General features: G+C 38.4%; 2 protein-coding genes and 1 long non-coding RNA gene across 8 annotated transcripts in view; 2 read left to right on the top strand and 1 right to left on the bottom strand.

Annotated features, from left to right (window-relative positions):
• Positions 1–4,723, top strand: part of LOC127480717 (arylsulfatase D-like) — a 30,451-nt gene extending 25,728 nt beyond the window's left edge. For all 3 annotated transcript variants that reach the window (XM_051809120.1, XM_051809122.1, XM_051809121.1), the window contains 5 exons: positions 731–867; positions 2,058–2,192; positions 2,847–3,009; positions 3,301–3,422; positions 4,040–4,723. In XM_051809120.1, the coding sequence (XP_051665080.1) occupies positions 731–867; positions 2,058–2,192; positions 2,847–3,009; positions 3,301–3,422; positions 4,040–4,410 (928 nt within the window). In that variant the 3' untranslated portion in view covers positions 4,411–4,723. The remainder of the gene's footprint in view (positions 1–730; positions 868–2,057; positions 2,193–2,846; positions 3,010–3,300; positions 3,423–4,039) is intronic.
• Positions 14–8,398, bottom strand: LOC127480723 (uncharacterized). The gene is made up of 3 exons (XR_007908004.1): positions 8,252–8,398; positions 4,202–4,404; positions 14–508 (listed from the first exon to the last, which is right to left on the bottom strand). It is a non-coding gene; the product is annotated as an uncharacterized LOC127480723 (long non-coding RNA).
• LOC127480716 (arylsulfatase D-like) lies at positions 5,266–23,041 on the top strand. Of its 4 annotated transcripts, none has more exons than XM_051809117.1 (11): positions 8,523–8,654; positions 10,426–10,636; positions 15,199–15,348; positions 16,594–16,715; positions 17,640–17,762; positions 19,204–19,627; positions 20,343–20,479; positions 20,693–20,827; positions 21,266–21,428; positions 22,109–22,230; positions 22,674–23,041. In XM_051809117.1, exons 2-11 carry the CDS (start codon positions 10,584–10,586, stop codon positions 23,039–23,041), a joined length of 1,797 nt encoding a protein of 598 aa, XP_051665077.1. In that variant the 5' UTR covers positions 8,523–8,654; positions 10,426–10,583. The 4 variants fall into 4 exon arrangements, with proteins under 4 accessions (XP_051665076.1, XP_051665077.1, XP_051665078.1 ...); XM_051809118.1 differs by lacking the exon at positions 10,426–10,636 and adding an exon at positions 13,903–13,976 and having other exon boundaries at positions 8,600–8,654; XM_051809116.1 differs by lacking the exon at positions 10,426–10,636 and having other exon boundaries at positions 5,266–8,654.
• Positions 23,042–25,725: the final 2,684 nt, after the last annotated feature.

Below are 25,725 nucleotides of genomic sequence, written 5' to 3'. Positions count from 1 at the left end.
TAAAGTGGTTTTTCTTTGATCACAAATTTTCTTGAACATCTTGCAACTTTTAAACAGCACTTTGCCATGTGAGTGTTTTATAATTTTTATAATATCATATAGGATTATAAGTATTATTAAGCTTATTAATTTTAAATAATATCAATATTTATGTGGTATCATTAAACCAAAAAATTAGCTGTTGCTTAAGAATGTCCCGTATTCCTTGCTTCACTAAAGCTGATAACATTTCCAAATTTCCATGTGTTGGACTGAATATTTCTGGACTATATTGGGGAAATATGTATATCTATCAATGAGACCAACATTGCAGCTTTAAGGAATAGCAGCTAATTCAGAAATGCATGTGTGGGCCAGAGAAGGAAAAGCAGAGCTGTGGTGTAGCCTTATCATACAGTCTGGTATGTGGGCAGCAGCTGGCAGGGGATGAACCTGCTGCCTTCACTTCAGTAGCACAGTTGTGGTTTGCAACAGCAGAAAGTGGAGCTTCAATCCAGAAGTTTTCTATCTATGATTCAGAAGAAAAAAGGGGGTCATTTTATACAGGCCAAACATTATTTGATCAGACAAATCCTAATCACTGGGTTATAATATCTTACAAACTATGATGTCTCTGAAGAGATTGTTGAAATATCTGTACATAAATAATACCATTTTTCATTACACCTGACCTCTGTATGCATTGAGAACCTTCCTCCCTAATAACAAAATGTTGATTTCTGTTCCTTAGAAATAAGCACAAGCCATTCCTCCTCTTTCTTTCCTTTTTACATTCCCACACCCCTCTCCTCACCACAGAGAAGTTCCTTCAGAGGAGCAGACATGGTTTATATGGAGACAATGTAGAGGAGATGGACTGGATCGTGGGTAAGTCACCATAGCAAATAAAAATGTCTCCAACTATCTAATACCTAGGTCTAAATATGTAGTAAAACACAATTGTTATGAAAAGGACAAGGAAGATAATTAAAATCAAGTAGGAAAACGTCCTAAGCTTTTTATGAACATTTGTTAATTTGTGTGAGGACTGTTGGCTTATAGCATTGGCTTTTTACTTTCTCCAGTCTTGGACAAAATGAGTCTTTCTGGTCATTCATTTTTTTTTGGTCAAGTGTTTACCAGTTTTAACCATGTCCCCTTAGCTCCTGTCAAGGAGCCCTCCTGATCTTCTTATTAAATATTGAGAATTATTTCATTTTCTTTGATTTATAGAGATCGGGTAATTTCAGCCTCTTATGGTCATTTCTAAGTAGGTGATCAGAATGTGATAAAACTGATAAGCAAATTAATTCCAGATATAAACCAGCAGGCTATTTATTTCTGACTGCAGCATTAAGCAGCATAGTAAATATTTTTCAGCCCCATTCATAAATCCAGAAGTGTTCATAAATTTTAATTGGTATGCCCCCCCCAATTAGATTCAGCCTGGTTTTTTGGAGGGAGGAGTTATTTATCATTCAGTCATGATGGAGGAAAAGGACCCATATTGGCAAAAGGGATAAGAGTTAGGTACATATACAGAAATTGGTTTCAAACCTACCTGTCAAACACTTACTTTTAAATGAAAAGGAAATTTATCATTAATGCATATTATATCCATCCAGTAATGTAATCCACATCCTAACTGCGGTCTAGACAACATAAAGTAAGGGTACATGCCATTTTTTACACGTTTCTCATGATAACCACCACTGATGCAGAATCTAACTTTTTGGGGCCTTGAATCACATTTTCTTTCCATATTTTTACAGTACGTGGCACTTTTGCCCTCTAAAATACAGCCTGTGACTGTTGTTGTTGCACTCTGTTAAAATACAAATAATAAAGGGATTACAGCACATCACAAATTTTCAATGCTTTTAATAAGCAATAATATTAATATTAGTGAAATAATAACTAAAAATCTTATTCTTAAAAAAACTCTTCTTTTAAACAATGGGCAGCCCTACATGGATAAGAAATTACATTGATGAATGTTGACAAGTCAGAGGCTAAAATTTATGTAGTGTAAGCTATATTTTTTTCTTTTTAATACATACGTATTCTTGTGTTTACAGGCCAGGTTCTAGATGCTATTGATAAGGAAGGTTTGAAAGATACTACACTAGTTTACTTTGCCTCTGATCATGGTGGATGGCTGGAAAGACAAGAAGACAAAAGGCAGCTGGGTGGCTGGAATGGAATATACAAAGGTAAGAGCTGTCAGGGACAGTGACAACCCAGCATCAACTAGTAAAGTATTTTGGACACCCCTAAGGTGTAGATAAGACTGTATGCTTAAGGAGTGACAGTATTTTATCACTGAGAAGCAAATTTGTCTCATTTTAATTAGGCATTTAAAAATGAAGTAACTGCTAACCTGGGCAGGTGTTCTTTATAAGCATGAATTCTCAAACTGTAATTTCCTCATGAGGCAACTAACCACAAGTTAATTTTTGTTAAGATTGTATAACTTCTCACTTAATACTACTTTCATCTTACATCTGAATCCTTGCTTTCACAACAACAGGTATGTTATAGGATTGTAGAAGAAAGATGAGAACTAGACTAGGAAATCATTTTATGCCTGAAAATTTTATCCACACTGAGTGCTGATGGTGCAATGTGTTTGTAGAACAATAGAAGGTAGTAAAAAAAATAAAAAAAGAAGGTCATTCAGGGGTGGGGCTGATCTAGTGAACACACTTTCATTGATGCTGAGGAGAAGGATCTTGGCAGTAAAAACAAAAGAGTAAAGAAGGCTCATGAAATCAACATTAGCTTATAGTACAGTAACATTTGTCTAAAATTTCTCTTTATTTTAAATGAAATTTATTTTAAATCCTTTTTTTCTTTTTAAATGAAAGGTGGAAAAGCTATGGGAGGCTGGGAAGGAGGAATTCGTGTTCCAGGGATATTTAGATGGCCAGGAGTGTTACCTCCAGGAACAGTTATTGATGAACCTACAAGCCTTATGGATATTTATCCTACAGTAATTCATCTGGCTGGAGGGGCAGTGCCTCAGGACAGGTACAAACACAAGTATCTTTATTACTCCTTCTTTCCCAAAATAATGGAAAATAAAGTTTGGAAACACATTCTAAGAGTCTGATGTTTTCTTTTTCAGTCCTGCTCCTTTTCTAGGCACATCTATGTTAGCACAGCTTCGTCATCTCTTCTCTACATTTGAAATTGAGCCTCTACCCAATATCTTCTACAAACCTCTTTCTCATTCAAAGTTGCCAGTTCCAGCAAGAGGTTTGCAGAAGGAATGCAGTCCTGTATAGAGATCAGTCTGATGATCTCTGTTTTTTCTGTTAGGATAATTGATGGCCGGGATCTGATGCCTCTACTGCGAGGAATGGTTGCGCACTCAGAGCACGAGTTCCTGTTCCACTACTGTGGCATTCATTTACATGCTGTGAGGTGGCACCAGAAAGACAGTGAGTATACAGCCTCTCCAAAAAATTAGGTCCAGTCTACAGAAGGCCACACTGGCCTAACAGATTTTTTTCTGGGATTGCAGCTTTCCATGTAATTCCAGGTGTAAGGTGTTAAAGAACCTACTAGCATTGCCTGTATTGTACAGGACAAAGAGGTTTTTGTGGCTTCAAGGCACATGGCATGCCAGGCAGGCTACTGGAGCTCAGGATACATCTCACCCACATCTCCACCTGAAATCAATGCCTGAGGAGTCAGTACCCTCCTTGTCTCATAGAGAAGTCCTTGTCTCAGCCCTTTGTCTGTAGTCCAGCTACCTTAAAAGAGAAGCAAGCCATGGAATCCCAAAATCTTTTTTTCATGTTTTCATAAAAAACAAAGTGACTGATAGCTCGTACTTGCTGAAAACTTTGGAGAAATTTCAAAATGTCAGAAATCATTTTACATTATTAGTTTAATTCTGTGACACCTAATTTTAAATGAAATTAAAATACTATATCAACTAATAAGTGTAGAGCTGAAGTGCAAACAGAAATGAACTCTAGAAAAATATTCACTCTTCCCTGTGATAACTGCCAGTACCACTGCAAGCCTTCTGTGATTCTTTCTTTCCTGCCAGGTGGAGCCATTTGGAAGGCTCACTATGTGACCCCTATCTTCAGTCCTCCCGGAGCTGGGGCTTGTTATGATAGAGGATTTTGCCCATGTTTTGGGGAAGGTGTGACCCACCATGACCCTCCACTGCTGTTTGATCTCTCACGAGACCCTTCTGAAGCCAAACCTCTCTCGGCTGACACTGAGCCCCTCTTTGACACTGTCATAAGGACGATTGGAAGAGCCATCGAAGAGCATCGCAGGACACTGACTCCAGTCCCAGAGCAGCTCTCTGTGTACAACGTGGTGTGGAAGCCGTGGCTGCAGCCATGCTGTGGGACATTCCCATTCTGCTGGTGTGATAAGGAAAGTGATAGTAAACTTGCTGACCTATAAAGGATAGAAACAGATACTTCCTCAGAAATGTATTTAGATTAAGAGTGTTTCCTTTGGGGGTGTTGATCAGTGGGTCATTTGTTTCTCTAAATGCAGCCTTTATATAAGAATTGTTCCAGTGAGTGGCACAGTATTTAGTAAAGGTGGCTATAGGCTGGACTCTCTCAGGGAGGGATTAAGACAGAATGCTCTGAAGACTATGTTTTAACTTGCATCTGCTGACAACTGAATGAATAGTTCAAATGCACTGAAGCAGGTCAAGATTAGATCTGTACAAGTAATGATATAACATGTTTTGATGATTATGAATGTACACTCAGAAGCTTTGTTTTGTTTTTTTTGTGCTGAATTTCTAAGTGATTTCTGGACTGAGGTCTTCCTTAATTTTGTTATCCTTACTGGTGATGCATAAGGTGCCCCTATAATAACCTGAACGCACATTGGTCAAGTGCTCCATCTTGATTTCAGCATGTAATCACCAACTAAAATCACGCAGATTTCAGTATTTCAAGTTTAGTGTTCTTCTATGGACACTGTGATGCAACATTCTGAGAATCTGCCAGGCTTCACAGATTAACAGTTTTATCCCTAAACAAACAAGTTGGTATCTGTGATATCTATGCTTGAGCACTGTCTCAAGCAAGACTGACAGTGTCTGTTAAATAGCATCTCAGGGGCAAATCAAAATATAAATAATCAATGGCAGTACCTAGAAATGTCAAAATCAGGATTACAAATTAAAAACCCTCACAGCTCATCTATCTGTACCATGTAACTGGCATGAACACAATGTTGCCTCACAATTTCCACTAAGCATCACATCATAACACAGTATTTTACAACTAAGCATTTTTTTCCTACCTAAAAATAGCAATTAAAAATTATTATCATTATTATTATTATAAATTGCTGGTAGAATATAAAAAGCAAACACTTCCTTGTCCTGCTTTTCAGGATTTGAGTTCAGTTAGCATTATTTTCTCATTGATGTTTCAGTGTTTTTCTACTGTACACTTGAGTAGCCTCCACAGCTTTTTGGTGGTTTTCTTATAAAGGATGTTACTAGTCTCAGCAGAAGACTGGGATACTTCCAAAACTCAAACATGTGAGCCAGTTACGGAGTTGACTTTCTGTCATTAGACAGTTTATTTATTTCTCATTAATAATTGCTACAATTAAGGAACCATTACTATAAGGAACCGTTACAATTAAGGAACTGGTTACTTATGTTCACTTACTCCATGAAATCTCATAATCCATTCCTAGAGGATAGGGTAAGAGGAGAATGGCATTTTTTGCTATTCTTTTCTCACTACTTATTTTCATTTCTCCTTCTTAAAGCTGGCAGAACAAAACAAAACAAAACAAAACAAAAAGCAGAGATATTCTATTTTGCTTGGAAACACTGTCTCTTCAAGATTCTGGTTTATACTTCTTTCTTGTCTATGAGCTATTTTGCAGAGTGATGAGGAGACCTTGCAACTTTTAGAATGTTATCAAGCAAAGGAACAGCAGTGCTGATGGCTAGCAGCTTCTAAGGAAGACAACTTGATTTTAAATATTGTTTCTTAACATTTAAGAGCATTCATATTTTGACGAAACCACCATCAAGGTGCTTGCTGTGAATCCACAGTGACCAATGTCATCACCCTTTAAATGATGGGTTTGGTTATTTTTATGGATTGCCTTTTAGCTTAGTAAATAGTTGTCAGGTAACAGTCGACAGGACTGTGAGAGCCTTCCATGTGAAACTCTGGCTTTAAAATCAGATCACTGGCCTCATTACACTCACTTTTGTCTTCAGATGACTTCCTGGTTTGATTTCAGCCAGCTGGAAAACTTTCATTTGCCTTGGTAGGTTGGATCTCTTATTCTTTGCCACCAACTTCTCATTGTTGATTTGTAAATTATGATGAGAGACCATGAAATTAAACCATAACTAGTGAGAATATTCTAACATTGATACAAAGGATTAAAAAATACCATTTAACCTTCTTACTAACTGTAAGTCTTCAGTATTTAACACCAATTAACATTTTTGAATGTTAAAAAATTTTAATGAAATTTAACATTTAATGCCAAGGGGCGCAGCCCATTCTCTGTCTCTGCATTGTGTGACAGAGTCTTGGTCTGGAGTTGGGTCTCTCTACATGACAGCAAAAATACCACTAACAAGGAGCTCCCTTCACAAAGTGCTCTTTCTTGGCACTTGAAGGCTTTTTCTACAATTGAAAATACAGACCCTGCAAGCACTGGGTCTGGGCAAATTGGCCCACTCATTTCGCTTGCATGTTTGGAGGGCTGAATTTAAAGCTTTGGTTATTTCTGTATGTTGGGAACCACATGTCATTTTGAGGGATTATATTGTTCAACTTGCCAAATATAGGGCTAACAATAAACAACCTTATGGTAAACCACAAGCTAAAGGTATTAAAATCACAAAAATGCCAAAATAACATATAAAGACATGAAAAATAATACTGGAGAAAAAAAATAGCAAATAGAAAATGTATCTGAGATTAAAACTCAAACTTTTCAGTTCTGTGGAGGCAAAAAAACCAATAACAGATATATGTAATGTAAGCTAAATACTGGTTAAATAAAAAAAATACAAACTAAAATATTAACACAAAATTGACAAGTTAAAATAGCGTTTTTAAAAATTCCTGTTCAATCTATAAGAAAGAAATTAAGAAATCAAGAAAAATTATCTATAATTAGAAGATATTGAAGTTGATCTATTTCACCATATTTCAGTATTTCTCTGGAGGCCAAACTAAAGATGCTGGTGGACAAGGAGGGCTTTAGAAACATCACATCACTTTATTCTGCTTCTGATTATGGCAGATAGCCAGGCAGACAAGATGGAAAAGCCTTTCTGGCTGGATAGAGTGAATTTTCACAGATATGAGAGTTGGAAATAGTCTGATCAGATCTTCTCTGGAGTAAAAGGGCCAAACCCAAATCCCTACTTTCTTCACTGTGCCTTTGCAGGGTGGATTCTTTCCTTGAGTCTTGAGTTCAGGAAATTTCTTCTGCCTCCTGAATTGTACCATTTTTACCTAGTTCTTTCCAAGTCCTTCAAAACAAGAAAAAAAAAATCTTCCTCTTAGTATTTCTGAATCTTTCCTTGAATATCTGCTCCTCAATGCATTCAAGCATCTTCCTCTTCTCAGGAGTGCCCTTGTCCTAATTTCAGCTGAAGGCTTCTTCCTTGCAGTCTCATTCTTTGCCCCACTTCATAGGCTTCTCTCAGCTTCAGTTACTTCTACCAATTACTTCTTTGGGCAGAAATTCTTGAGGAAAATGTTGCAGTTACTACTCCTATATGCAGATAAACATTTAAGGCCCTAATGTTCCCCTTAAGTTTCATGCACCTCACACATCAATGATGCTGTGAATACCATTGTAATTATCAGGGTCTGGTTAATAAGCTCTGTTTTCTCCTCCTTGCCATGGTATTTTGTATTAATATTTATTTTGGCCTCCAAACAAGAATATGTCTACACCAAGAACCTCTATCCTGTTTTCTACCTTTCTTTGAATAAAGCCCTTATTCTGTGGATTACAGCACAACACTTTTATACCCCCTTTTAAAATCACCATAAGCACACATAGCCAGTAAAAAAAGGAGTTCAGCGCCCCTATGGGACTGTAAAGACACATGGCAAGCCAGTCTTTGCAACCACATCTGTATTAGTACTGGCACAGGAGAGAACTTATAAACAGTGGAACTATGATAACATACCAGGGAATTACCAGGCTGCTAGAACTGGCATGCACACACCAACATGACAGCACAACGATTGATTTTTGATTTCAAGGGGGCTGGTTGGCTCACCCTCTGCATTAGCCATGGCTCTCCCACTTCCGTCCAGAGGGTGGTTTTCCACACGGCGTGATGTAGCCAAGGGTCTCACTGCCTGGGATTTATGTACTTTCAGTTGCTGCTAAAGCTCTTCTATTTGCCTTGGCAGTTGGAGCAGCGTACTTCAAGCTTCTGCTTTAGAGCTCTTCCTTATTCAGCACTTGTTACCAGGAGAAGGCAGGGAAGCCCGCCCCTGCAGCAGGCGGGATGAAATGAGTGCCTTTGCCCAGATTTTAAAGGAGACCGACACCTGCCAATTACTCCGATATGACTATACGAGCTGTGTTTTTGATAACCCCTCCTTGGAAGCAAAGATCAGAAAGCCTGAGGTGAAGAGGGAAGTAAGAACAAAGCTCCTGCAGAGAGTAAGCATGGAGTAAGTAAAAGATTAGGGGTTTCTTTGGGTTTTTGGTCATTTGGGGTTTTGTTGTCGGTGTTGCACAAAACTAAAATCCCACTTCCCCAAAAAAACTCCTCGCCTTTGTTTTTCTTTCGGGGAGGACTTTTTCTTCCTTTCTTTATACAAAACTGACCCATCTTTTGGGCAGGGAGTGAACTTGCCAAAGCTTGCCGCCAAGCACTTTTGCCTGGGACAGTGGGGCTCGAGATGGGAGTGACTGCCTAGGCCAGCGCTTTCCCAGGCAGATTCCAGCCCATTTTCCAGGAGGAGGTACTGGGAAGTTGCACAGGATCAGTGAACTCTGCCCCTCAGAGCTCCACACTCCCTGGGGGGTGGTGTCCTGCCTCTGCTCTTGCTCCCTCCCATCCTCCCCTGCCGAGCTGTCGCCCTCACTTGCCAGTGGAGCTGGTCCAGCAGGTCATAAACATCAAAAACAATGTGTGAGCAGGCTTAGAGTGTGTGATGGGGGAATCAGCAGTGTACGATAATTAACAAGCCCTGCTTTCCTTCCCCTTTTAGTGTTTCAAGCCAAACTCCAGTTTTTGGAGGCGCTTTTTTTTTCTCCTGTGAATTTACAGGGATGAATACAAAGCATGATTTGCCCCCCATTTGCTTGGCTATGTTCTTCACAATTCCTCTTGCAGCCGCACCCATAGTTGCTGCTCTTTTGATCTCATTTATCTGCCCTCTTTCTGTCTCTGATTTTCCAGCCATGTGTTTTGCTCTTGTCCTGGCTGTAAGGAAAGGTGGCTGTTTCTAGATGAGTAGTTTAAAGCCAGAAGGCAAAATTAGAGCATTTAGACCAGGTAAATGCTTATCATAATGTGAAAATGCATGAGCTAATTTCCAGCCTAGAGCAAGACCATCCATCCCCTTCTGCCTTTGCTCTGAAGGCAGGATGCTGCTGTGCAGCAGCAAAGCCAGAACATAGTGACCATAATAAAATAAAAAATTTGGGTTACTTGCCATGTGAGTATTGCTTACTGACAATGCACAACACTAAGTGGTAATATAATGATGTAGTCATGGTACCAGATAACAAGTATTGATATTATTCAAGTCAGTAAGAGCTACACCCCCCCAGTAAGCGCTCCTGCAGCTGGCACCTGGAGAGTGCAGAATGGAAAGGGAAAAAAAGACAGACTACTGATCATCTCCTGATTCTGGCATCTGTCTTTCTTGCAAGGCCATCCCTTAAATTATGTGCCTTAGTGCCTTTTCTAGCTTACCAGCAGCAAGCTCTAAGCAAGTGACTGCACTCACATGAGTTTTTGTTTTCTTGTTTTATTCATTCCCTACTTGTTGTCTTTCCTCTCCTGAACATCTGTATACCTAGAAGCTATGGAAGAGAGAAAAGGTCAACAAGATGGAACAGTATGTGGCATATAGTATGTGGCATGTGCTTCCCCCAGAGCCATAATGCAAGCTGACATTAGCATTTTTAATTACATTTTAATATACTGTTTAATGAAGTGAAGCTGTTGAATAGCAAGTTTTTATAGAAGGTGAAAAGCAAGTGTTTATTTTTAGTCAACAACTAAGCAGAAAGAGACTTCAATATACCACCTGTAAATATTTATATATATATATTTAATAATTATAATTCACTTTTGTTATATTTAAATAAATGCTTAAAAGTTTGGGGTTTTGTTCTGGTTTTGCATCAGGGTGTAAATAATTTCTTTCAGTATCTGAAGTTAGACGAAGAAAACAAGAAGGCAAATTATTTTACTGTGTCCAATTACAGGCTTTTAGCACAATTGACAAGAGTTTATTCCAAATTTCTCTGTCGGAACTGGACCTCTCTTAACATTTTTAAGAATGAAAAATTCCTTTCAACTCTGGTGGATTCCCAGTGAGTGGTGGTAATGCCAGTCTTCTGCGGATAAGGGTGAAACATGGGATATGCCTGGCTTCAATAAATATTTTCGTCATGAGCAGAAATTTTTGAAGTGGGGGTATGTCTTTTTTATTCTCTGTAAGTTTTGTCTTTTTTTTCTTCACTGTCAGATATCAAGAAGGATTAACTCTAATCTGGGAATATATTCAATAAGTGAAATATTTGAAGGATGGGGGAACTACCTGAAGCCAAGCTGCAGGGGAAGAAGGAGCTTGTTGTCTAGCAGTTTCAGGTTTGCAGTTTGCTTTCTGTAAAGCAAAGCTGAAAAAAAACCAGAGTCTGCACAAGGCAGCTGGCTAAAAAAAGTTATATATCAGTATTTGGAGTTGTTACCAATCTATTTTGAGTTAGGTCCACCTACTTCAGCCACTTAATAAACCCAGCAAAAGCTTCTTTTGCTAAATCTCTTCAAGTGACTGTTGAGGTAGCTTCATACTTTGTGGCATTTCTGGCAAGTGGAATGAATTGCATTGCAAGTTGATTAAGTCTTCATTAATAGTTGGCAAACTTGGAGAAAGAAGTGGTAGAGCAGTCACGTGTAGTATCAGCTGCCGAAGAGACTAAGTTTCGGATAAGGTTTACAGATAATCAAAATTGTTTAACTAGGGGCAATGTGTCCACACAAATTTGTGCTGGCCAGTTTCTGCTGTTTGTGCAGAAAACATCACATCACCTTATTTGCTCTTATTTTACAGATTTGCTCTTAGTTTACAGGAATGTTTAGGCTGAATTATTATAGTCCTATGACCTTTTATGTAGAGGTATTAGACTGAATAACCGATGCTGTGTACTTCTGGTTGTAAAAGAAATAATGATGTTTTTAGTTAATAATAATGACATTTGAGAACACTTCAGCTGAAATTCAGTAGTAACAGCAATCAATAATTGGCTTAAGAATAATCAGGTCTATAAGACTAGGAAATCCATGGTTGCCTCTGGTGATTCTTCGTCTGGGAAGACTTCCAGTGAGAATATAACTCGGTATCATTCAGGGCCCCTTTTGTCTGTGCAAGAACTAATCAATCTACAGAATTAGTATTTTAAGATTAATTTTGGGTGATATGCAACAAAATTTATATAGTAGGGAGAATTATTAGTATTAAAACAAGAAGCAGACTTGAAATAAAAAAGGAATGTTTTGATGAGAAGCAGTTTCTTCAAGGCAAGGGCAGTTTTCTTCAGCTTGTTTGAACTCTTAAGGTAAGAATCTTAAAATTAGCTTTAATTGAGCTCCTTTAGGTAGCTCTAAAAAAGCTGTCTCACAAAGTGGCTGCTGAGGAAGATACTACAGTAGGAGTTTATATCAGATTGTTGATCTGATCATGTTTAGTGTAAGCTGTCAAATTTTGACTGACTGCCACTCTGTAGAGTCCAATAACTTATGTTTCTTTAGAATACTTTTCTTTTTTTCACTTAAGGTACACAGTCATGATTATATTGCACTCTGCTTGGAAACCTGACTGAATAATAAATAGCCTTGCTTGCAGAAAGAGTAGCTCCCTTTGTTTCTCTGCACAGATTTCTGCACTAATTAGTCATTTACTGTATTGTTTTTGACTGAGCTTTTGTTATCTCAGAATAAAATATATTTTTCCACTCTTGAATTATTTTTATATGGTTCTCTGCCATCTTCTCCAGTTCTTGAACTTCACTTTTAAATAGTACACTTTTGTTCAGTACACAGTTTGAACCCATATCTGCGAGGTAAAATCATAGTCATTTAGGTTAGAAAAGACCTCAAAGATTGAGTCTAACTGTTACCCTAACACTGTCCTTAAGTGTCACATCTACATATCTTTTAAATACCTCTAGGGATGGTGAGTCCACCACTTCCCTGAGCAGCCTGCTCCAATGCTTCACAACCCTTACTGTGAAGAAATTTTTCCTAATATCCAGTCCAAACCTCCCATGGTACAACTTGAGGTCCTTTCCTCTTATCCTTTCACTTGTTGATTGATCACTACAACCTCCTTTCGGGTAGCTGTAGAGAGCTATAGGGTCTCCCTTGTAAAAGGATAGAAGGATTGATTGAACTTTTTTTTTTTTACCTCTGATATCACACTGCTGACTGTGCTCAATTCGTTGCTTTCTATAAGCTTAAATTATTTTCAGGATTGGACTGCTACCTTACATGGCCATTGCTGCCATTCTATTCAGGTGAGAAGCTTCTGGCTTCTCCTTTAATGTATTTGCTTGTACTTGGAAGAATTAAAATTATTTTGTTTGAATTGAATAACCTTTTTTTCCCCAAAGCAACCCTGGGCTCAAATGCATCACTTTTCCTGATACTTCATTTGCTTCAAGTTTTTGTTGTTCCTTTCTTTACCCTCGTTTAGGAAATTAAACTCCATTAAAAATCACGTCATCATTGTTTCCCCCTCCCTTTTTTAAACTCTCACAGAAGTTGTCTAAGGTGCAAGGCTCTTGCACAGATACAACTTCCCTGTAAAATCTTGAAGGAGCAGATTTCTTGAATAGAAGGGTGCTATCATTTCATAATGCTGTCATTCTCTAAGTGTGCATTGAGTACAGCAGTATCACCTTAGAAAACAATTCCAAGGCAAACAAAGGCACCATGTTTTATAGTTTAGTAGGTATTTTTCAACATCTGATTGCCTGTGCCAATAGCTTCTAATTTATCCTCTGAAGATCATTGCGGGAGCTCAGTTATGGTGTGCATATTACATCTTGTAAACAAAAGTTACATAATAGTTGCCTGTATTTTCCTAATGCTTTGCACTTAGCTGATTCATTAAGCAGATGTTGTAAAGTCCCTTAGTAATACTAGCTGACAAATGTTTGTGGGGTTTTTTTAATATCTTCATGTTTTTAAGCAAGGAGATCTATCTCAAGTGGAAGCCTCTTGCTATGACTCTAATATGATTATTTCCAGAAATAGTATTCTAGGTAATTCTGAAAAGGTTTATATATGTATATGTGTATGTATCTATATGTATGTTGTGTACTCTATTCTCTTTCCCTATTGCTTTCAAGGTTTATTGGTGTTTAGCAACTAAATAGACTTTCAGTCTTCCTCAGTGTATTGCTGAAAGATGATCACTTTGAGGCCTAACTATGGTTATTTTATAATGTAAAATAATGCTACATCTTAGGATATGGACTTGGAACTGTAAGCAGTATGTTAACTGAGATGAAATTTGTCCTTGACAAATTAATCCATAAGCAGGATTATCACAGGGATCAGAAAGTATCCAGCACTTAAGCATGAGAAAACCAAGTGCTAGCATTGGACTGCAGACATAAGTAAAAGCAGATTTCATAATTTGCTTTTTTCTTTTACCCCATTTCTTTTTTTTTTAACAGGACAGGCAGAGCTGGAGAGCACTACTCTTGTCCTCATCTTGGAAAGAAGAATGCCTGAGTGACTGAAATGGGCTGTCAGGGTCCTTTTTGAGACCTTCCCAATGCAGCTTTAACTGAATGTATTGGCACTCTGAAAGGATTGACTATGCCAGTGTTAGGATTCACTATGCCAGTGTTATGCCCTGAAACTCTTAAGAGATACAACACTGGCAAACAGAAAAGTCTCCTTTCCTTAAAATGAATATTCCTTGTAGAGATGTAAATAGCCCACAGTGCATCTCATGCAATCTTTCACCACAATTCTGTACATCACTGTTGTAATTTAGTAGTAGAATGCACAAAAAAACCCCAAAGAACTGGAATTGTGCTATTGGATAATAAAATTCCCATAGCCACTGGTTAATTATTTACAATTGGGTGATGACAGTCATGTTTATAGATACTCCGATGTGTTGTGTTTGCCTGTCAGAGGAGATGGTTACCGATTCATTCAAAAACATATTTTTGTGTAGAAGATCTTTCCATCAATATGGCAAATCCTGAAAGGATTTGCAGGAGCTGTCTGTCTTTTCTAGAGGTTTGCTGCTGCCCCATGTCTTGCAAAGTTAGTACATATTGCAATGATAACTGAAAATATCAAACCAGGATTAGGTTTTAAGGCTATTGATGAGCCATATTTAATTGGAGAAACACATTCTAGGCATATTTATATGAAAATTCTGGTATGTATGTGTAAAAATGTAAATCCTAGGTTTTTTGCACCAGATATTTATTATAGTTGATGATGGTATGGGGCCTGGTTGGCATCTTACAATGGCAGAAGAGGAGATGGCTTCAAGTTCAGGTGTTCTTGATTTGAAAGGGAAGTATTGTTTACGTTTTTCCACTTCCCTTCCAAATTAAAATTAAAACTGCTTTACTCACTGGAGACAAGACATTCAAAAAAATGCCAGAGTGACTGTGGAACATAACCTGAATTTTCATAGAATTTGTGAAACTTGGAAACACTAACTGTTCTCAGCTCCTAGAAGTTTTTGATACATTTTGAAACCTATGCAACTGAATCAAGATGAAAATTCCTGAGCCAAATGAATGACAGGGTTTCCTGTGCTATAGAAAGGCTACTGTGGCCTCAGTGACTAGAGTTATTTCAGTTGTTGAGATGGAAGAAGTGAAACTGGAAGTAAAATTCTGTTCCTCTGCTTCCCTCTGAAAGTGTGACTGGTCAATAAAGTTTCCCAATACTCTCCAACACTTACAAATTATGCATATAAAAAGTAATTTTTTGTGTTTCAGGAGGTACCTCCTAATGTCATTGACTTCATGTTTATTCTGGAACACATTCGGCTTCAGTGCAGCTGTGGACTCTAAACCCAACATACTTCTGTTTCTGGCTGATGATCTTGGCATTGGAGATATAGGTTGTTATGGGAACAATTCCATAAGGTAAAATATTTCATACAATATATTTAACACTATAGAATACCTATCCTGGGGAATTAAGCCTAATTATTAAAAAAAAAAAAAAAAAAGAAAGAAATGTTCTTAATCTATTAATCCAAGACTGTAGTAATTGTGTATCTAAGTACTTGTATATATGTGCATAGTATTGGGGCCTAAATAAACAATGTGATGTGAAGAAAAGAAGTATAATATTTTCATTTTGTTTTTAAGTTTGTTCTGGGAATCCCTTTCCCCTTGACCTCAAAATGTGCTAACTCCTCAACCACTTGTTTTTGTACTACAGTTACTGTTTTCTCTTCTTCTCATGCATGAATTTCTTCGTTCCTTTCCATGCATAGTTAAGCCTTACACTATTCACCCAGTGCCTTTCCAGAATCCCTCATACACTTGTTTGCTGCCTTCTCCAAAACACTACAAGCCAGACTCACATGGACTGACCCACATGAGTTATTACATGATTATGTGCATTAGAAGCTAGTGATTACATTCCTTAAAAATTAAAGAGGCAAAGCAGGAGTGAACATACATCAGGGGCACATCTTACGAGCCTCGTGTTGTGTTCTCCAAGTGGAGCTCAGATGTTTTGTTGGCATGCTCTGAGTGCATCTCTCTCACATGGTGTTGGTGGGGTTATACAGAGATATGGGAATGTGCCTGTGGGACTCTGTTGTGCTTCTCTGCCAGGAGTGAGGTCTCTCACTCTTCATGGTGTTGTAGTTCACTCATCCGGAAGAGCTGAGCTCCCATACAGGTGTACCTGCGTAAAGATATCAACCTATTATGATATAAATAGCATGATTTAAAAACAAGGAACAGAAAGTCCTGGTTTAAAGAGCTCCAGACACCCTGGGGAGATGCTCTGGCTCAATGAATTGTGAAACTTAGGGTCCAAATGCTCTGGCAAAAGCGATCTGTTGAAAGTACTGAAATAGAAAAATATCAGTCTTTCTTAGATAATCTATTTTAAAACTATTTTAGTTTTATCTTCAAACTAAACAGTTCCAACAATGCCTAAATGTCTTTGCAGTGTTGCCAGGTGCATTCTAAGACTGCGTTTCAAGAATGGATTCTCCAGTGGCTACAACCCACTTCACCCACTGTATCAAACTTGTTACTATACCAGTCTTGGAGTATTAAAGACTTTTTGGAGGGGAGGGGGCAGCTGTTTAAAAACTTTGGTTCTTGACAATTTATTTTGCTTCTCTTAAACTTGTAACTGTTTTTTAGGACCCCAAACATTGACCGCTTGGCAAGAGAAGGAGTGAAACTTACTCAACACATTGCTGCAGCTTCGCTTTGCACTCCGAGCAGAGCAGCTTTCCTCACTGGCAGATACCCCATTAGATCAGGTTTGGCCCATTTTGAATTACAAATTTCTTTGCCTGGTGCTGAGAAGCTACAATAGCCAATAAGTACTGGAATAGGAGAACTGAGGCCATTTTCTCAACCTGAGACAGAAAATGCACTGTTAGATGCCCAAAGTCTCTTTCCAGCTGACAGAGCTTTAGCCTTACTTTATAGGATGTAGAAGATTTAAATAATGAAAATAAATAGGTATGGAGAAATCCAACAGCAGTAATACCTGTCACTTCCTTACTGCAACACAGCCTGGGGTGCAATCTGCCAGAATCCCTCTTGATGGTTATGGTTATAAGTAAGGGTTTAAAACGGGGTTCTCAAGAGAAATAGGCAAGTTCATTGCCAACATGTTGCACAAAGTCAAAAAGCTCCAGTGAAAATGGAGATTGGATTCACTCCCCACCTTTCTAAGGTGCCTTATGGAGAACTTTATAGATATTCATCTCTCACTAGGTGGTATATAGGAAAATTAGATACCTACTTTTTAGAACTAAGTGCAAACTCAAGTGTGTATGTTTGGTGAACTGTCTCCTGCCTAGCATGATACAGCATCCCTCTGAGTTAGGGAAATGCAACTGTTATCTCCTAGTTTAGACTGTTATTCACAGATACTCAGAAAGTCAGAAAATAAAATTTACTATATACAATCACCATTGATTTATTATCAATTTGATGTCAAAACTGGTGTCAAGCAATATTTGTGTTGCAATACAACTCCTGAGTACCTGAAGTGCCTAAGGCACACTATTGATAATGGGATGTGACTGCCTACCAGACATGCTTTGCTTTATATCTCATGAGGAACTCTGCTGGCTTGAGGTTGAGCTCCTGATGCAAAGATTGGCAGGAGCAGCCCAGGCTCTGTCAGCAGGGATAAAAAGGCTCACAGGACTGACCACAGCAATTTCCATCAGGGATGGCATCCAGCAACAGGTACCGAGCGCTGCAGTGGAACGCTGGGTCAGGAGGGCTTCCTGCTAATGAGACAACATTTGCCAGGCTGCTGCAGCAACAAGGCTACACCACTGGACTGATAGGTAAGGGAAAATGTTTTACCATGACCTTGAAGAATGAACTAGTTATATGAAGGGAATTTAGGGATTGTTTTATCATGGAATGGTCTGTTAGTCACAGATACAAATCCTCTCCAAAAGGTTGAGGGGGTGAAAATCCCCATGTTTTGAAAGAAGACTAAAAATACTGCAGTTTTAACACGATGGTAATGCCTGTACAAGCTACCCAAAACAGGAAGAATGAAAAACTGTCTCATAATTATAATGGTGAACATTTATTTTACTTGTGAGAGTTTTATTAACATAGAGACTGCTCCAAACAAAATAATGTCTTTAAGTATTTTGTCTGCCTTTAGGAGGCAAGAGGCAGAGAAACAAAAGAGAAAGGGAGAGAAAGGAGCAAAGTTTGTACCACAGAGCAGATCACAAAGCACAAGCACCTCACAGATGAGGCTGTTGAGTCCCAGAGACATGATACGGTGGCTGTTTCCTCAGATGAAGCCAAACTGCAAAGGTGTCAGGGAAACACTGTCCCACAACACCTTCCTATCTGTGACTTTGATCAGACACAACAGTTTCAAGATTCGTTGTTCTTTTGCCAAATATCTCTAAAATCAACTGGCAAAATTTCTTTTCCCTTTCATTCACTTTTTTTCCTGTCACATTTTATTGTGACAGGCACTCCATGATGGATCCCTTCACATAAATGGGTAGATAGGGTAAGCACTGTGTCCTTTAAAATCGGGTGATTTAGGGCCAGCTGTGCCAAATGCATCATCATTTCCAAGTGCTAGAAATAGATGTGGCGGCATTGAACCACAAGCTTTTTGGCTGTCTCTGTAATCAGTTGGCAATCACATAACTCGGCAAACCAAGGGTCTTTTGATTCAGCACACTTTCAAAGCAGACAACAGCTTCTTTTTATGTTTTGGGCGGGGATAGAGTAAGACATTGGTTTACAGCTTTTTCTCTTTTCGTGTGGAGTACGGACATGCTTGAGACATTCTCTTCCTGAGTCTGGTGATCAAAATGTTTGTCAACATTGCCCAAAAGTTTACTGGATCTTTCGGTTATATCTTCTATATGTTAATCTATGAATTGAAAGTTTGGAAGGGAGCATAATAAAGCCATCACCAAGTTAGAGTACATTAATTCTTTGGTCCTCACTGAAAGATAATGAAATCCTATCCTTATGTGACCCTTGTCACCCCAGTAGTTGAGAATCTCACAAATTTATCTGTTTATTGCCTGACCACTTGGGGGTCACCCGTTACAGTATCATGTTCACCTGATCAGGCACTGGTTTCACTCAGCATCCTTGTGCATGAGGAGAATGCACGGACATTTTGTGGAAAAACTGAGTGACTCGCCTAATTCCCAAAGAGAGGCTGACACTGTTACCTTGAGCTCCTTTTGAGTTGTTCACCGCAATGTTCTAATTTCTTTCATGCTTTAAAACCTTCAGGAAAGTGGCATCAAGGTGTAAACTGTGAATCCTTCAATGATCACTGTCACCATCCTCTCAATCATGGGTTTGACTACTTTTATGGAATGCCTTTAACACTTCGAAACAACTGTCAAAAAAATAGACCTCCAGACCTGGATGCAACCCTTCAAGCTAAGCTTTGGCTTTACAGTCAGATAATTACCCTTGCTGTGCTCACTCTTACTGCTGGAAAACTGACTGGTTTGATTTCCATCCGCTGGAAGACAATTGCCTGTGTTACTTTGGTGGGCAGCCTTTTCTTCATTTCTTGGTATTCCAGTTATGGCTTTGTGCAGTATTGGAACTGTATCCTGATGAGGAACCACGATGTCACTGAGCAGCCAATGAGGTTAGAGAGGACTGCTTTCCTCATGCTGAAGGAGGCAATATCATTTATCAAAAGGTCTGTACTTTTCTGTAAAGGAGCTGGGATGTGCTGGGCACTTTAGGAATAGAGTTTTTCTCACTAGTAACTATAACTGTATCATGAGAACTGCTTATTTCTACACTTCATTCTACAAGCCTCATTTGTGTTCTTTTTCATAAACCTTACAAAATACTGAGATAAAATGTGTCTGATGCATGAAATTATTACATGTTAAAATATCAAAACACTTGAAGTCTATTTTTATGGATTGAAAAGGAAGCCAAGTAAGGTTGTTCAGTTTCTAGATTCAAGTTTTTCCTGCACAGCTTTCTATATTTTTTGCACCAAATGTCTTAAAGTACAGGGAAAGTAACTACTCTTCTACTTTGCGAAAACAAACATAATGAAAATTATAGGTGGCCATCTTAAAAAAGCCACACGAGTATTAAAGTAAACATGAGACTGTATCCAGTTGTATTTAATTAAAAAGTCAACAGAGTTAAGCATCTGATTTATTTAAGCACTGTGCAAATTCTATGCCTGGGTACACACTGGAAATTGAAAATGATCAGTCTGAAAAGGATCTTTCTTGCCCACATTTCATGTAAAAAGAGAACTCATCTGTGATCAGTGAGGATGTGCTAGATGTGAGTATAGTCTATACCCAGTGTCTGTGTCTGTGCATAGATATGAAATCTTTCAAAATATTCCAAACACACACAAAAAATATTTTTTTTTTTTTGTTCTTAAGAAACAGGCAAGGACCATTCCTACTCTTTGTTTCCTTTTTACATGTTCACACCCCCCTCTTTACCACGGCAAAATTTCTTGGGAAGAGCTGTCATGGTTTATATGGAGACAATGTAGAAGAAATGGACTGGATGGTGGGTAAGTATTCTTCATGAAGGATATGTTTCAGACACATACAGCTGTGTATTTTAAAGCAGAAAAACTTATAAGGCCAAAATACTTACAGAAATGTAAGCTATCAAAAACTTCTTATGGGGCACTGTGAAAGATTATTATTGAAACATTTTAAGTGTGTCTTGTTCTTTCCAATTTGTTGATAGAAACCTTGCTGTCTGTCTTCTTAAATTTAAGGAAAAATTCTGGATTTGCTTGATGAAGAAGGTTTGAAAAATCATACATTCACATACTTTGCCTCTGATCATGGAGGACACTTGGAGGCTCAGAATGGGTCTGCCCAGCTAGGTGGCTGGAATGGTATTTATAAAGGTAGGAAAATCACTGTAACTTTGTATGAAGGTTAAAATCGGAAACAAGGAATCTGCTTGGATGAAGCCAGCAAAGCTGGAATGAGTTGCATTTTTAGCTTGAAATATAACCGAATTGAGTAAGGGCACGTTGTGTCAGGACTGGTTGCAACAATTTATTCTTTGTATCTTTTTATATTCCACCCAAAATCAGTGATTGACATAAATTCCAAATGGTCTTTCTGGTCTAAGAGGATCTCACTCTTTACCTCTTGCTCAGCCCTTTCTTCTGTGAACTATGTGAAATACGAAGTATGTGAAGTCCAAAGAAAGCAAAGAGTTGGATCTGTTGGATAAGCAATGTATTCCTGCATCTCCGTCTGTGCACTCATATGAAACAAGCCAATGAAGAGATTTGTGTTTGCCTCTGAGTTCCATGTGTTGATTCATTTTACTGCAGGCGGAAAAGGCATGGGAGGCTGGGAAGGAGGGATCCGTGTGCCAGGAATATTTAGGTGGCCAGGAGTACTACCTGCAGGCACAGTTATAGATGAACCTACAAGTCTTATGGATATTTATCCCACAGTAGTTCATCTGGCTGGAGGAATACTGCCACACGACAGGTATGGAGGTGTTTACCACTGGAGAGCTAATGACTAAAAATTGACTGTTTCTTATCATCCTTGGAGATCCCACAAATGCTCCTTTGCCTAAAGCCTAGCCTGAGATTTTAAACAAGTGAGTAAACTCTCACAGATATACACACATAGGCATGCATGTGGCCAGAGCAGTTGTTCCTTCCAAAGACCTGGTACCGGTTTCAAACACAGGTTCAGCCTCATTCAGGAAAGATTTGGTGGCTGAGGTTGTGTTGGCACCAATTGACTTGATTTACAGACACTTACAAGTACCTCCTAAGTTTGTTAAACCCATCTTGCTCAACAGATTTCTTTAAGTTCCCTTGAAAGTCACAAAATGTTAACAGTTATGTGATCACTATTGATTTAAGGAATAAATTACTTCTTTCTGCAAGACCGAGCTCTAAATATTGTTTATGTTCTGCTAAATGAAATCAGTTGAGCCAGACATTACAAGAAATAAAATAAATAAACTGAAAAAAAAAGCTAAAAAATCTAGGTATGTAAATATTGGTTTGGCAGTCTGCTGGCTGCTCTAAATCTATGACCAAATTATTCTGTATGCTCCCTCAAGCACTAGCACAGCCAATGCAAAAGCAGTCCTAAGTATGCAGTTCACTGTCAGGTTTGCCCCTGCCTGACTGTGCTTCTCTCCATTACATTAGGGTGATTGATGGACAAAACTTGCTGCCTTTACTGCAAGGAAGAGCTCAAAAGTCAGATCATGAGTTTCTATTTCACTATTGTGGGTCCTACTTGCATGCAGTGCGGTGGCACCAAAAGGACAGTAAGTATAAATGTTTGTTCCATGGTAACCGCAAAACATGATTATTTTCCTCTTGCTAATTGACAAGTTTCTTGTGTGACTGTTGTTTTTCAGTACTGAGATTCTTGAAATGGTTATGCATGACATATCACTGACTAGCTAGCCAGAGATGTCTTAAAGCAATGAAGTTTTTGTAAGTAACAAAGGGAGTGCCTTAAAGTGGGATGAGAATACAGGCACTGGAACTCCCACACCGGAAATTCAATGTGGTTTTTTTCATATTTATAGAGTTTTCCACCTTCAAAGTCAGTAGCTACACAGATAATCTGATTTGTGGTATTGAGGGTGCCAGGGTGTGTGAGAAGAGGTCTCCTTAGTAAATAGCTCTATTCCTATTGCTTCAGGGAACTTTCCGGTTTTTTCTATGATCTTGTAGTTGTGCCATAAGATTTCTTTCCTGCCAGGTGGAGCTATCTGGAAGGCTCATTTTGTGACTCCAGTCTTTCATCCACCTGGAGCTGGAGCTTGTTATGGAAAAAAAAATTGCCCATGTTTTGGGGAAGGCGTGACCCACCATGACCCTCCATTGCTGTTTGATCTCTCACGAGACCCTTCTGAAGCCAAACCTCTCTCGGCTGACACTGAGCCCCTCTTTGACACTGTCATAAGGACGATTGGAAGAGCCATCGAAGAGCATCGCAGGACACTGACTCCAGTCCCAGAGCAGCTCTCTGTGTACAACATGGTGTGGAAGCCGTGGCTGCAGCCGTGCTGTGGGACATTCCCATTCTGCTGGTGTGATAAGGAAGGAGACAGCACACGAATTCTGTGAGGTGTGTGTTCTAGTGACATGTTCTGTGGCACTGAGTCCTCTGCTGACAAAGCTCTCAGATAATAATTGTGTTATTTCTTTCTCTGGGAAGCAAAGTGGATGAAAATAAAGAAAAAAAAAAAGCAATGTCAATCAGAAGTTTTCCCTTTCATTCTTTGCCACTGTGAAAGGTTTAAGGAAGTCCTGGTTTTGCAGTCTCGCGTGTAAGAGAAAACTGTAGAGGTACATGCCTAATCTCTGACTACAGATTATGCCTGCTCAAAGAAGACAGTTGGAGAATGCTGCAGAGAGCCTAGTGTACAGTGCTGAGCAGGCAGCAGTAAGAAATGCTAGGTTCACATAAAACTCTAGATGTTTGCGGTTGTGCCTCTGTAGTACACAAATCATGGTTGCACTCTATCCAAACATAGTAGTTTGAGTTGTTACTGCTTCCTGTACTGCTCTGTTGTCTCTGTAGAAACATTGTTGGGATGCTGAACAACACTTCAGATGGAGTGAATCTGATTTAGCAAGGGAGTGTCCTCAAGTTGTGAACTTGTGATCTGAAGCTTTAGCTGGGTAAAAATTACCTACATAACAGACATTGTGAAGTACAAAATGTTGACATGCAGTATACCTCTGCAAAAGTTACAAAAAAGAGAGAAGCATTTTTCTCTTCAGAAAGAGGTTCTGTTGCATACTAATTTGGCAAAAGCAATTTTATTGCATTTAAGATGCTAATAAAAATGTTTTGGATTAATAGTTTGCACTGTTTCAATGCGAGTCCTAGAAAAACAAGGTTCATCTGAGTATTGGAGAAAAAACATATTCAGTAGCAGTATACATATTTTTACCAACTATAACTTGTATAAAGAGATCATGCCAATACTAGTTAAAAAACCCACAAAATAAACCAAAACTAAAAAAAAAAAAAAAAAACAAAAAAAAACAAAAAACCTGCAGTGCTGTGACCCTAGCCTGAATTTCTAAGAAGACAACTTTGCACTGCATTTTGCAATGAAATTACACAGATTTTAGGGCTTTGAAATGTATTAATGGCTGTATTTTTGCACGAGTAGACGAAGTCAGAATTCATTATAAGGATCCTGCTATAATTCTAGATAAACTGGTGGTTGAATTTAGTAAATGGAAAAAGGTTATTGTAATTGGTTTGTTGTTTTGCTTCCCCATCAAATATCCCTGCAAACAGTTTGCTTGTTCAGCTAGTTTAGTTGGCTAACACTTCTCTTCTTACCTCTTAGTGATTTTTTTCCAAAGTGGGGAGTAGAAATGATTTTACAAAATTTTGTATATCATTTCAATATTTATGTTTTTCACTACTCTAAGTTCACTTAGAAAACTTGTCAAAGAGAAAAGGGACTAAATAAATGCCAGTGATTGCTTTTAGTACTCAGAGTGCAAAAAGCCGGAAAGAAAACATCAGTATAAAGCACACGGTGACCCAAGTTTTTACTGGCAGAGAATTTCCTTGTGTGAACAGGGAGTAAACAGCAGCTTCCTGTGCTCAGGCACAGTGAAAAACTGGTTAGCTGAAGAGCAGGAAATACTGCAGGGCTCAAACTGCAGAGATAAAAGTCGTCTCCTTTCTGCTTCAGTGTTACTTCTTTACTTTTTTTTTTGTTGCTAGAAAAAATCTTTGTTTACAATTTAGTTCTGTTTCAACAACAAGTAATCACAACTGTTATCTCTGTACTGGGTCACTAACACAGTGGTGAGGAATAGAATGCAAGATGATTGCTTCCAGATAGTTTTGTTAGCAGGGAAAAATGAAAAGGTGTGGAATTTTGGGGGAGAGAAGGAGTGGTGGGATATCAGTTTGCATTTTTAAGTCATGCCAGCACCAACATGGGCACATCTTCAGTAGTGAACACATGCTGAGAATGATGCAAATGTCTAGAAAGACTGAAAAAAAAGTTTAGTCATAATTTGGACCAAAGCCAGGTGAAAATTAATGCTTATATTATTGACAGTGTTCAAAGATCCACCTTTCCCAAAGCATGATGTAATTTTTGATAAATATAATTTTTTCAAGAAAAATCTTTGCACCAGAAGCATCACAAACTGTTAAGCAGTCACAGCAAATAAGTATTATAGTCAAATAGATATGAGTAAAAGTAGCCCCATGTGACAACTTATACTACATTCAGTTATTTTTGTAAGTGCAAGGAGGTCAACAAATAAAAAATCTCCAGCCTGGGTTATCCCTGCCACGGGCTTATATGAATCTGATAGTTTAAGCTGCTTCAACTTTCCACCTCACTGGCTCCTATTGACTTCTCTAGAACACAGTCTTAAATTCAGCAGTCACTGTATTCAAGTAACTTGGAGAACAGAAATGTCAGCAAATAGAAGGAGCTCAACCATGTAGTTGCTAAAGACCTTTTAACTGTTAAATGTATTACAACAGAGTTAGGACATGAAAGAAGGGGGGTGAAGACTAGATGTTCAGTTTTGTGGTGTAGGGAAAGAAAACAAAATTTAGGTATGTCTACCTTTCTGGAAAATGCAACAAAAACAAAAAGACAACATGATAGAAGAAAAGAGGGAGGACAATCCTTTTATCCCGTCTCAAAGGCTGAAAAGGCTGTGTGGGAGAACCAAAACCCTTTATAGCATCTCTTGCTATTATTCATAGCATCTCTTTTAAAGCACTGAAATAGAGCAGTGAGAGACTTTATACAAAT

Source organism: Manacus candei, unplaced genomic scaffold (genome assembly GCF_025592945.1).
Source record: "Manacus candei isolate 608988 ecotype Guabito, Panama unplaced genomic scaffold, ASM2559294v1 h1tg000075l, whole genome shotgun sequence".
NCBI lineage: Eukaryota > Metazoa > Chordata > Aves > Passeriformes > Pipridae > Manacus > Manacus candei.
Note: the sequence above shows the minus strand (reverse complement) of the source record. Positions and strands in the feature narration are given on the sequence as shown.